The following is a 12,656-nucleotide window of genomic DNA, read 5'->3' on the forward strand; positions in this document are numbered from 1 at the left end:
CGAAACGGGGCACGAACCCGCGTCTCCTGCATCGGCAGGCGGACCCTCAAGCACTGCGCGCCACCAGGGGCCCAGTGCCTTTTTTTAACAGTGACTGCCAAGGCAGAATCATAAGGCACCCAACTTTGTATGGGTTTCGTAGAGAAAGCCTTGGGGCCAAACATCCAAAACACTCAGATCTGAAATCCAAATCCAAAATGAAGATTCCAAAATGATACATTTTTAAAAACTTAAGAAAACACATGTATTTGTGTGTGTGTGTGAGGTTGTACAGTTTGAGTTCTGGAGACACTGTTTGTGTATCAGATGACATTCTACAACTGACTTCCTAGGATTAGTTGGAGAAATACAAATTATTTTCTGCATCTCGAGCAGCATTTAACTGGTGGAATAAAAGTCTGGTCTGAAAACTGAGGGGATAATGTTTAATAGTGTGATAGGGTTTGGATCTGGAAGCAGTGGAGATTGGGAGCAGATGGTAGGACCAACTATCCTAGAATAAACTTTTAGTTGTTCTTGAACCTGCGTGTCTTGTTCCTGGCCATGAATGCTCCTCTGAGAAGATATCTCTGAGACTTTCTCCGTTGGTCACATTTTTCCACACGATGGTGTGGAGCTGCTCAGTGAAACAAGCTATTTCTCTGTAATGTTTGTTCATCTTCTATCATCAGTACAAGCAAAAGTTCCTTTACAACAAAAGTGCTGTCAAAAATCTGTGCCATACTAAAATCTTGTTATATCAAATATTGACTTGAAAGAAATGACGACCTAACAGGTAGCTGTTGGTATCTATTTGCTCGAAACACACACAAAGTCCTTTTATATCATTCTTTGTCATAATGATAGCAGGCCACGTCTTGCTCTCTGTGATTTTTTTAGCTTGAAAATCCTACTAATTATCATGTAGAAAATAGTCTTAAAAAGCATACAATATTTGCCTTAACTTTAGCTTCAGCTATATCATAAAAGGCCAAAAGATGTACCAAAGAAAAAATAAAGATAGTATTTCTTTACTAAATTTTCAGTAATTAGCTGAAATGCTAATTCATTTTTAAATTTCTGGACAGAATTATGTAAAAAAGAAGTACATCAAAATTATTGTATGATTCTATTGATGTAAAAAATGCTACATTAATACAATTTTTATTTATTGCTCAAATGAAACAATGTACAAATCCTCTGTGTCCCCAGTTCTCCACACTACCTCCTTAACATTACTTGAACAAATTCTCTCCATATTGCTACACTAGACAAACTAGGGAGCAAAGAAACTGAACCAACTCTTTATCTTTCTAAGATAGATTTGAATCAGCTACTCCTTACTTCTTCCCACTGCTTCCTAACTTATCCTCAAGGAAAAAGCTGAGAGAACAGAATATCCTGATGCAGTGGTCCCAACTTTTAAGTGTTCTAGAATAACAAAGCATTATAAAGAATCTCTGCCCCTGGATTGACCAAATGCTAGAGTCAATTGTTAAATCTCTTAAAAGAGGATTTTTCCTGAACATTTCATGTTTTGAACCCATGAGTTTTACTACTGATTTAGCAACTAAAGAGGGAAGCAATAATCATGCAGATGTGTGGGTGAATAAATATGGAAGAAACTCATTTTGGTCCATTTTGTGGGATACACTTCCAATTGGAAGAAAATCACCCACAATGCTTTTGAAAAATGAGTGACTCACATGCAAATTCTAATTGATCACCAAGGAAGGCAGAGTAAAACAAAAACTCTTGATATTTGGGGAACTTCTAAAAATGTTTGATATCAGACTTGCATACATCTTCAGCCACACTTTGGAAATACTAGAGGTGTCAAAGCAGCCATAAGATGAGTAGACATGCTGAATCAATCCTTTCATGAAAGAAAGTATAAGATGACAGAGCATATGTGGGTGGGGGTAATGGGATTCTGACATTTTCACACACACAAAAAGAGATCCCTCTTGAGCCCAGGTCAAAACTAGGGGTAGTTCATGGTGCCTCAGGAGAGTAAACTGCTATTCTCTTTTAACAACCTGAGATATGGTTTCTGCTATGTATTCTGGAAGGACACGATGAATAAAATAAATTCCACATTCTTTTCTTGATTTCATTATATTTTAAGAGAATCCATAATGTCTTCTTGGGCCTCCATGACAATCATGTTCAGGGTCCTATTAACTAAGCCTCACTTTTTCTCTTGGCATTTTCTCACTTTTATTATTTATTTATTATTTATTTATTTATTTAGGATATATATACATATATCCCCATATCTCCTCCCGCTTGCATCTCCCTCCCACCCTCCCTACCCCACCCCTCTAGGTGGTCACAGAGTACCAAGCAGATCTCCCTGTGCTATGTGGCTGCTTCCCACTAGCTAGCTATTTTACATTTGGTAGTGTATGTATGTCCATGCCACTCTCTCACTTCGTCCCAGCTTACCCTTCCCCCTCCCCGTGTCCTCAAGCCCATTCTGTACAGCTGCGTTTTTATTCCTGTCCTGCCCCTAGGTTTTTCAGAACCATTTTCTTTTTTTATATTCCACATATATGTGTTAGCATATGGTATTTGTTTTTCTCTTTCTGATTTACTTCACTCTGTATGACAGACTGCAGGTCCATCCACCTCGCTACAAATAACTCAATTTCATTTCTTTTTATGGCTGAGTAGTATTCCATTGTATATATGTGCCACACCTTTCTCTATCCATTCATCTGTCGATGAACATTGTGGTACATGACTCTTTTGAATTATGGTTTTCTCAGAATATATGCTCAGTAGTGGGATTGCTGAGTCATATGGTAGTTCTATTATTAGTTTTTTAAGGAACCTCCATACTGTTCTCCATAATGACTGCATCAATTTACATTCCCACCAACAGTGCAAGAGGGTTCCCTTTTCTCCACACCCTCTCTCCAGCATTTATTGTTTGCAGATATTTTGATGATGGCCATTCTGACAGGTGTGAGGTGAAACCTCATTGTAGTTTTGGTTTGCCTTTCTCTAATGATTAGTGATGTTGAGCATCCTTTCATGTATTTGTTGGCAATCTGTATACCTTCTTTGGAGAAATGTCTATTTGGGTCTTCTGCCCATTTTTGGATTGGGTTGTTTGATTTTTTGATATTGAGCTGCATGAGCTGCCTGTATATTTTGGAGATTAATCCTTTGTCAGTTGGTTCATTTGCAAATATTTTCTCCCATTCTGAGGGTTGTCCTTTTGTCCTATTTATGGTTTCCTTTGCTGTGGAAAAGCTTTTACGTTTCATTAGGTCCCATTTGTTTGTTTTTGTTTTTATTTCCATTTCTCTAGGAGGTGGGTCAAAAGGATCTTGCTGTGATTTATGTCATAGAGCATTGTGCCTATGTTTTTCTCTAAGAGTTTTATAGTGTTTGGCCTTACATTTAGGTCTTTAATCCATTTTGAGTTTATTTTTGTGTATGCTGTTAGGGAGCGTTCTAATTTCATTCTTTTATATGTGTCTGTCCGGTTTTCCCAGTACCACTTATTGAAGAGGCTGTCTTTTCTCCACTGTATATTCTTGCCTCCTTTATCAATGATAAGGTGACCATATGTGTGTGGCTTTATCTCTGGACTTTCTATCCCGTTCCATTGATCTATATTTCTGTTTTTCTGTCAGTACCATACTGCTTTGATTACTGTAGCTTTGTAGTATAGTCTGAAGACAGGGAGCCTGATTCCCCCAGCTCCATTTTTCTTTCTCAAGATTGCTTTGGCTATTCGGGGTTTTTTGTGTTTCCATACAAATTGTGAAATTGTTTGTTCTAGTTCTGTGAAAAATGCCACTGGTAGTTTGATAGGGATTGCATTGAATCTGTAGATTGCTTTGGGTGGTATAGTCATTTTCACAATGTTGATTCTTCCAATCCAAGAACATGGTATACCTCTCCATCTATCTGTATCATCTTTAATTTCTTTCATCAGTGTCTTATAATATACTGCATACAGGTCTTTTGCCTCCTTAGGTAGGTTTATTCCTAGGTATTTTATTCTTTTTGTTGCAATGGTAAATGGAAGTGTTTTCTTAATTTCCCTTTCAGATTTTTCATCATTAGTGTACAGGAATGCTAAAGATTTCTGTGCATTAATTTTGTATCCTGCTACTTTACCAAATTCATTGATTAACTCTCATTGTTTTCTGGTAGCATCTTTAGGATTCTCTATGTATAGTATCATGTCATCTGCAAACAGTGACAGTTTTACTTCTTCTTTTCCGATTTGGATTCCTTTTATTTCTTTTTCTTCTCTGATTGCTGTGGCTAAAACTTCCAAAACTGTGTTGAATAATAGTGGTGAGAGTGAACAACCTTGTCTTGTTCCTGATCTTAGAGGAAATGGTTTCAGTTTTTCACCATTGAGAACGATGTTGGCTGTGGGTTTGTCACATATGGCCTTTATTATGTTAAGGTAAGTTCCCTTGGATGGGGACCATTTTTAAAGTCTTTACTGAATTTGTTACAATATTGTTTCTATTTTATGTTTTGGGTTTTTTTGGCCACGAGGCATGTGGGATCTCAGCTTCCGGGGCAGGGATCGAACCCACACCCCCTGCAGTGGAAGTGTGGAGTCTTAATTCCTCACAGAGTAAAATTTAATATCCAAACTATATTTGCCACCTTTTAAATAATATTGCAAACGCTTAATAAATACTTTTTATACAAGGTTTTATGGTATTATACATTTATTATTAGATTACATTTTTCTTTCCTAACTACCTGTTAAAGACACCCTTTTGGATATTTGGTGGCATAATAATTCTATTGGAATCAATTCATTTCAGAATTATTGAGACAAAGGTCTTCACTTCTTAGTTATCTAGCTTTAAGGATACACAACTTGTCATGTGAACGTACCTTCTCATTAATGAATAAACATTTTCTCTGAAATCAATGCCAAACCAGAGAAAATTCATTTTGGGCCCAAGGAGACCTAGAGAGAAATAAGTGAGAAATATTGCCATTCAAAGGTACCTGGTACATATCTCTAAAATTATCCCATTTTTCTTTGTTACCAAACATACATTATTTGATTGTCAACCTCCTGACTCTGAACTCAGTTTTTAGGTATCTGGAAATTTTGATGTTGTTGTTATTGTTGTTTTAATGTATGCTCATGTTTCAGTTAACACATAGATTGCATGTTTCAATGGGTAAGGCATTACCACGGCACTCAAAATCAAACTTACAAATGTGAGAACTATTTCTTTTAAAATGATATAGGGAGGCACACATTCATTGTAATATCACATTTCAGGACTACATTGCTAGAATATAGTATATTGTCAAAGCACTGCATCAAAATTATTTAATGAATGTCTGACTCCTGTAAAATCTCTTTCCACTATTCCTTCCCATCTATTTAACCCAACATAAGAGAAATTTACTGTCCACTCATGTCATTATTTTTCTAAGTCTGAATATGTGTATGCTTGAGGGGAGAAAATGAAAAGCCAAGTTCATACCTGGTGTTTTAACTGATCAAAGTAATCTGGAGCAATTCTGGGTGAGACAGATAGAACAGAAGATTTGGCACCTAACAGGTGCACTGACGTACATCTACTCGCAGAGTTTTATGATGGCCAATGACAACAAATATAGGCAAAGAAAATGTGCTAAATGGCAATATTCCAAAGAAACAAAACCTCACTCTCTTTTTCCAATGACCCATTTTCAGACTATTAAAAAATGTGCCACCCAAATTACTCTTTGGCTTAAAAAGAAATTTATGAATCTCTCCTGAATCCTTGTTTTAATTCTTAATTAGGAAGCAATCAGTGCCTCCTTTTCAATAAACTCAGAGTCACATAATTAGATCATCCTGGAGGTAACTGAACTTCTAGAAAACAAGTGGGAGAAAGAGCAATAATTTATAGAAAAATCAGTAAATAAAATATAATTGGCTTTTGCCCTATCTAATGACCCTGGGCTAGATCTGTGTTTTAGTCAAGCTTTTGTTGCTTTTCACCTTTATTAACCACTTCTACCAGATAGAGGCTCTTTGGTAGGCTTTTAACACACGATGTCACATTTTATCCTCAGAACAATTCTAATTGGGTACGTACAATTATCATCACCATGTAACATGCAAATAAACTGAGGGACAACGAATTTAGTAACTTTTCCCAAATCATTCAACTAGTACACAGAACCCTAAAGAGGATTTGAGCCTCAGAAGTCTCCCTCCAGAAGCCTGCTCCCTTCTGTTCTGCCAAGCAATTCCTATGTTATCACATAATGGTCATCTTAGAAGGAAACATAAAAGAAAACCTCAACTTGAACCAAGAGAATTTTTTAAATTATTCTTCACTAATCAGTAACTCTAAAGTTCTAAACATAAGAAAAAGTGTTCTATCACTAATTACTTTTAGGTCCTAGAGACAATCAAGCACTCCCCAGTCTTTGAAAATCTCTTTGTTAGAGATAAGTCATATGCTTTGCAAGGTGGAAATCACTACCAAACTCTAATAATATTTTTAAAGTTTTTCTTTATTAAGTCAATACTGGTTTGGAGAAATCACACAAATGACGTTTTTTATGTTTATGGCTTAAGTTTACCTAACTGCATATTTTGGTCTATAAAACGTTTTTTCAAAAATATCCTTTTTCTCAAAAATACAAACTTAAATGATTCCCCAGAAGTGCCCCTTTGGGAAAATATAGTTAACTTAAAAAATTATTTAAATGGGGTTCAGAAAGGTAGGCCCTAACTGCAATACTATCTTTGAGCTTTCCCTTTTAAAAACTTTCTTTGAAGAAACTACCATATCTCTTTACTTAATTTTAATTACATAACAGCTAATGATGTGTGGCAGTTATTACTAGCCCATTAGTCAAATAAAAATGCAAGAATCAATTGATTTGGAGTAGTTTCCCTAGAATCACACAGTAGTGACAGAGTTAAGACTTCATTCTACATGTCTAAAATCCAGATTCTAGCTTTTTCACAGGCCTACCTAAGTCCTCACTTGTCATCTCTTTCAGAATAACATAATCCTATATCCATTCATCCTTTCTTTCATTTATTCTTTCACTCATTCTGTTATTGAACAATTATTTTTAAATGTCTGTGTTACAGACTGAATGTTTAAGCCACCCCCAAATCCTTATATTGGAACCCTAGACCCCAGTGTGACTAAATTTGGAGATAGGGCCTTTAAGAGGGAATTAAGGTTCAATGAGGTCATAAGGGTGAGGTTCTGATCCAATAGGATTAGTGTTCTTATAAGAAGAAAGGACGTCAGAGTGTGCTCACCACCACCGCCTTCTCTCTCTTTCTCTCTCTCTCTCTCTCTCTCTCTCTCTCTCTCTCTCTCTCTCCCCCCCCTCTCTCCCCTCTCTCTCTCCCTCTCCCTCTCTCTCTCTCTCTGTGTATGTAGGTGTGTGTGCATGTGCATGCACCTAGGAATAGCCATGTGAAGACATAGCGAGAAGGCAACATCTGCAAATCAGGAAAAGAATCAGCTGAAACTTTTACTTCACACTCTAGCCTCCTGAATTGTGAGAAAATAAATTTCCTGTTGTTTAAGCCCCCCAGTCTGTAGCATGTTGTTATAGCGGCCTGAGCCGACTAATCCAGTATGATTATTTCAGGTACTATACTTAGCATTAGACAACACCACAGGCAGCACAGATAGGACACAATCAAGACATTGCACTTAGTGGATACAACTATGCCAGCTCTCACAGAAATGTTGCTCTATTAGGGAAACTAGGCAAACAGTCTGGGTGCTGCACAATGCTTTAAGTTTTTTAGTATGGATTTACCTGATGCTATGGTGAGACAAAATGTAAGCAGTACTAAATTGTGACTAGAAAGATCAGGGATGATGTCGTGGAAGAAGAGAACTTGAGGAATGAATAGAAACTTGCTAAAGATGTGAAGGAAAAGGAGATTCCCTGGTAGGGAGACCAGTATGTGTGAAGAATGGAGGCTTGATAGAATATAGGAACTATAAATCAGACATGGTTGGTGTGGGAGAGAGTACAGTCAAAGATGATCCATTTTTTTGGCTTGAACAACTGAACAGATGGTAATGCAATTTACTAAACAGGAAATGCACAAGGAGGGGAACTTTGTAGGGAGAAAAGAGCAAGCATAGTACTAGAGATAGGAATGACTTGTTCAGTTATGATAGGCTGGGTTTCTCTCAAGGAAATATTTAGTACAGAATCTGATGCATAGTACGTATTCAATAACTGCTTAATCTGGGTTTCCTCTGTTCATGTTTATTTACTTTGGCCTAAGAGGTTAATTTCTCCTTCAATTAATCATTTTTTAACATGGAGTATCAGAAAAGAAGCCACACCAGTTAATCACAACTATTTGTCCAACCAAACAGGAGGGAAATCAGCTACAGTTGAGGGCAAATATGACATGAGAACAATTTAAAAGAGCACACGCGAGTAGGTCTGATGCCTTTGTGCAAATGCCTTTGTTGATCATGATTGGATTAGGTATTAACCATGGTAAGATTTTTTTTAAAAAACAAAATACTAAAGTCAAGAACTCAACTGTTCCTCCGTGGATAACAAGTTTGCCAAAATCACACCCCAAAAAAAGCTCTTTCTCTGGTTTTGTTCACAATACATCTAGAGCAGATAGTCTACACTCTCAGAAGCGAGAGACCATTAAAATGGCGAAGAAAACCACCGAATTGACCATCAACTGAATTCTTGAAGGAGAGAGAGGAAATGGGTGATCTTTAGCCAAAGAGTCATGAACTATTTGTAAAGTTATCTTGAATTCCAAGCAATAAAACAACTCAGTTTTGACATAACGAAAAGAATTACTTTACACTCCTCAAGGTAAGTATTTGCCCATGTATATATTGAAGACATTTTACTCCAAGGAGAAAAAAATTAATTATTTTTTAATTTCCTCTAAATATAGAACTATCCCCAGGTTCATCCCCGAATCCTCAGGTATACTGTTTAAAAAGGCACAGATTTGCATTTACCAACCCTGAAATTGCAAAATGATTTCATTATTAAGTCTTGGTTTATTCCAAGCCTTCTGGATAATCTCGAACAGTACTGCACTTGTTGTTTAACTCTAGAGATTTTGTAATAAAAGTTTAATGAGTTACTTATTAGTAGAATGTTTATAGCCATTATTTTAAGGTGAACAATAATGACGTAAAGTTTGTACGCATTTGGCTTAAAACGTATTCAACTCACATATCAGTTAATGCTACAGTGATTTGTTAACAATCTCTTATCAATGTACATGTCTAGAGGCAATGTAGCTAAACCACAACTTTACCAAAGCTGTGGCTAAGAACAAAACTAAGGAAGGATTTCTCATTTGTAATTATGTGAAATCCAGATCTTAACTTTTAGCATTTCAGAATTTGAACAAGAATTGTTTTTATTATGGCATTTTGAGCAGATTTCATAAGGGGACACATATAAAGCAAAGGGACAAAAAATTGAAATTAAGTCCTGAAGGCACTGCATACTTATTTCTATTTAAAAAGCTAACCAGATATTCTATTAATGATCATAAATATTAAAAGACCATACCAAAATAAATCTATCCAATTTCCATCTAACTGAAATACTGTGAAACCAAAGGTCAATCACATCTCCAAAAAACACTTTCTTGCCCATGTAGAAATTTCCTACAAGTTTTTCAGATATAGGTCAGATATTCCAGGAACTATGACGCTGTGATTTAACCACAAAAGTTTTTAAGGCATAAAAATAAATGAGAAATATATATATACACTGAATTTGTACAAAAATTATAAACTCAAAAGAATGACATAGTTACCTGTCCTTAATGAAAGAAAATTTATTTAGATTTTGTAATCAGACCATAACTTCCCACTCTTACAAATTTACAGATGGGTTCTATAGAAAGAATGACTGAAACTAGCAACTGATTTTCATATTGTTTTTTGCTGCCATTTTTATACATGAATTACTCATTAAATCAATTTGAATATAATCATCACAGGATTCAGTACAGTACACACATTCTGGAAGCATATAGAATCAAAGCAGGGTTATCATAAGAGGGGTAAAATATATTAGAACACAGAGCAAAATAAACACATAGAATGAAAGTAAAACCAAATTAACTCAAAGCCACAAAATGGAGAAGACAAATCTTCCAAGCCCCCAATCTTCCAAGCCCCCTTCCCAAAAAGGAAAAGATAAAATACAGTGAACATGTCATATGACGACTTTCGTTTGCTTATGCCACATACCGTAGGGATGGCCACGTTCAATGTTTCCAAACACTAATTTAAAAACTATATTTCTATCCTTTAGTATGTTTTCAAGATACTATCCTTTGATCATTCAAGGAACCAGTTGAGTTCCTTTCTATCATGCCATATCTTTAAGCAATACTTTGTTTCTATCAAGCAGTGAAATTGTAAGGGAGGTTCATCCTTAAAAGTCTATTTGAAGACATTTTGCAACAAATGGAATTTGCTTATTTTATGGACATTTAAAAAAGTAATCTCTTCTTTACACATCTTAATATATATAAATGTGTTAACTCAAAATATATTCTTACCTCCCATCCATAACTGGGGTCTTTCAGGTTTGACCTCTGTTCTCCTACATAAGGCCCAAACTTTTCACCTGCTTCAATTTTCCTTTTGGTCCATATTCCAAGGCCTGCTCCAGGCATATTTGACTCTCGCAGTTCAAACTCAGCAGGACCCTCCTTCGGAGTGAATGCTTCGCTGGATGTAGCTGGAGAGCATGGCTCTTGAATATTGAGGGAGAGAGTGCTGGCTACTCCATCTGCATCTGGCATTTCTTCCAAAGGAATTTCAGGGTAGCTGCCATACACACACTCATTACCTGTGAACAAATAAAAAGTTCATAAATTCCTACTAATATAGAAGAGACAGAATTCCACATCTCAATCTTCACCTTATAAAGTTGTTGCTTTTTAAAGACAAAATAGGAAAGACCAGTGTTAAAATATGCCTGCATTAAAATCTGTTATTCACAGATGAAGGAGGGGGGAGGGATTATTGCCTCTTTGGTTTATCTGTGTTGAATCCATAAATCAAATGAGCTAATCTTTAACTGCCAGTTCTCTCATGGACCAGCTCAACCTATTATGCAGTTGGGAAACAATCAGCAATTTAAATATTATTATGAACAAAGTAGAGATAAGAAGTAAACATATGTGTACCTACAATCCTGCAAACCATCCCAAATTGGGAGCTAATAGCGTTATACAATGTCTTGGAAAGTTATATCATGCAATGATATCTTGGACTAAATTGTAGGAGAGTCATGAAAGATTCCAAAGGCTTCCATGTGCAACAAGGCTTAAATTTATATGGCAGGATTATTTATTGGAATATTAATTTATGTTTGTTCTTTATTTTTCCTTTCTCATTTCAAACACGTCGTCAAGCCCTTGGTATTTCCTTGCCTCAGTAACTTACACAGTACAGAGAGTTAAAGTTACTGGAGGCTAGTGATTCCTCTGGACATTTGTAAAAGCTAAAATCATTGAAGAAATTAGGTGAGTTTTCCAGAGGAAAAAAAGAGAAGACAGTGTCTTGGGGTGCACCAAAAAGACAATGAATTTCCTCCAGACTGCGAAGTGGTAGAGATCAGAGGGCCTCTGCGTGGAGCAATGCCCTGGGGGAGGTGGCAAGACCATCTTCGAGGGAAGAGCAGGGTAGAGTAACTAGCAGTCTGGACACTCAACACTGGAGTTCTAAGGTATCCCCAGAGCAGCACAGCACCACACCTGTAGTAAATGATCACACCGTATCAGCCTTAAGATCTTTATGCAACACGGGGGTGGGAGGAAGCATAAAGAATAATGACTGAGCTTGAATCTCCCACCAGTTGAAGGAGATTTCAGTTATCTTAAAGCAAATAAACATGTTTCCACTAGGATTCCACTAGGATTATTCCACTAGGATTATGGACTGAGAGCCATACCTAATTTGTTCAATTTGTAGACCTTCAAGGGAGGGAAGCAAGAAAAATGGGTTAAAATTACAAGAAGACAGATTTCAATCAGACCCATCCAAAGGTGAATGGATTACCTTAAGTTCCCCAGCACAGGGGCTCTAATATAGCCTAGATAGCCATGAATTAATGATGATATGGAGAAACTGTAGCTTTAGGTTGATGAACTAGATGACCCTTAAGATCCTACCAACCCTACAGTTCTATGAATTATTAAAATCTTCCAAGACAGTTTATTGAGCTAGAGGGTAGAAAACCTGAGTTCTATCCCTAATTCCTTCTCTGATTCGCTATGGAAATTAATTAACTATAAAACCTATTAACAATTATCCATCAAGTACTGACTTCTCTTAAAGTTTTGTGAAGTGCAAAGTGATTGTACATGCAAAAGTATCTTTCTAATGAGGTGCTTGGTTCTTGATTCAAACAATGAGGTAATGCCATTTAAACCAAGCACAGAACCAAATCAGGACCCAAACTTATTCCTATGAGACATTTGATCTCAACATAACAAGCTCATTATCATTCAAGTTCAGCATATACAAAATCTTGCACATTATCATCTAGTCTCAAATCGAGTCTCCTGCCCACTTCCCCATTTCCATTAAAAATAATATTTCCCCCAAATATCCATGTTCAAGGTTCTAAAATAACATAGATATTTTCTCTCCTTCATCCTCAGTCTATTCAGTCAT

General features: G+C 36.4%; 1 protein-coding gene across 3 annotated transcripts in view; it reads right to left on the minus strand.

Annotated features, from left to right (window-relative positions):
* The window catches only part of MECOM (MDS1 and EVI1 complex locus), a 289,791-nt gene extending 278,975 nt beyond the window's left edge, over positions 1-10,816 (minus strand). For 2 of the 3 annotated variants that reach the window (XM_007446430.1, XM_007446429.1), the window contains exon 1: positions 10,532-10,816. In XM_007446430.1, the coding sequence (XP_007446492.1) occupies positions 10,532-10,777 (246 nt within the window). In that variant the 5' untranslated portion in view covers positions 10,778-10,816. The remainder of the gene's footprint in view (positions 1-10,531) is intronic. The other variant, XM_007446428.1, reaches the window with a different exon arrangement.
* Positions 10,817-12,656: the final 1,840 nt, after the last annotated feature.

This window comes from Lipotes vexillifer, unplaced genomic scaffold, assembly GCF_000442215.2.
Source record: "Lipotes vexillifer unplaced genomic scaffold, Lipotes_vexillifer_v1.1 scaffold763, whole genome shotgun sequence".
Lineage (NCBI taxonomy): Eukaryota > Metazoa > Chordata > Mammalia > Artiodactyla > Lipotidae > Lipotes > Lipotes vexillifer.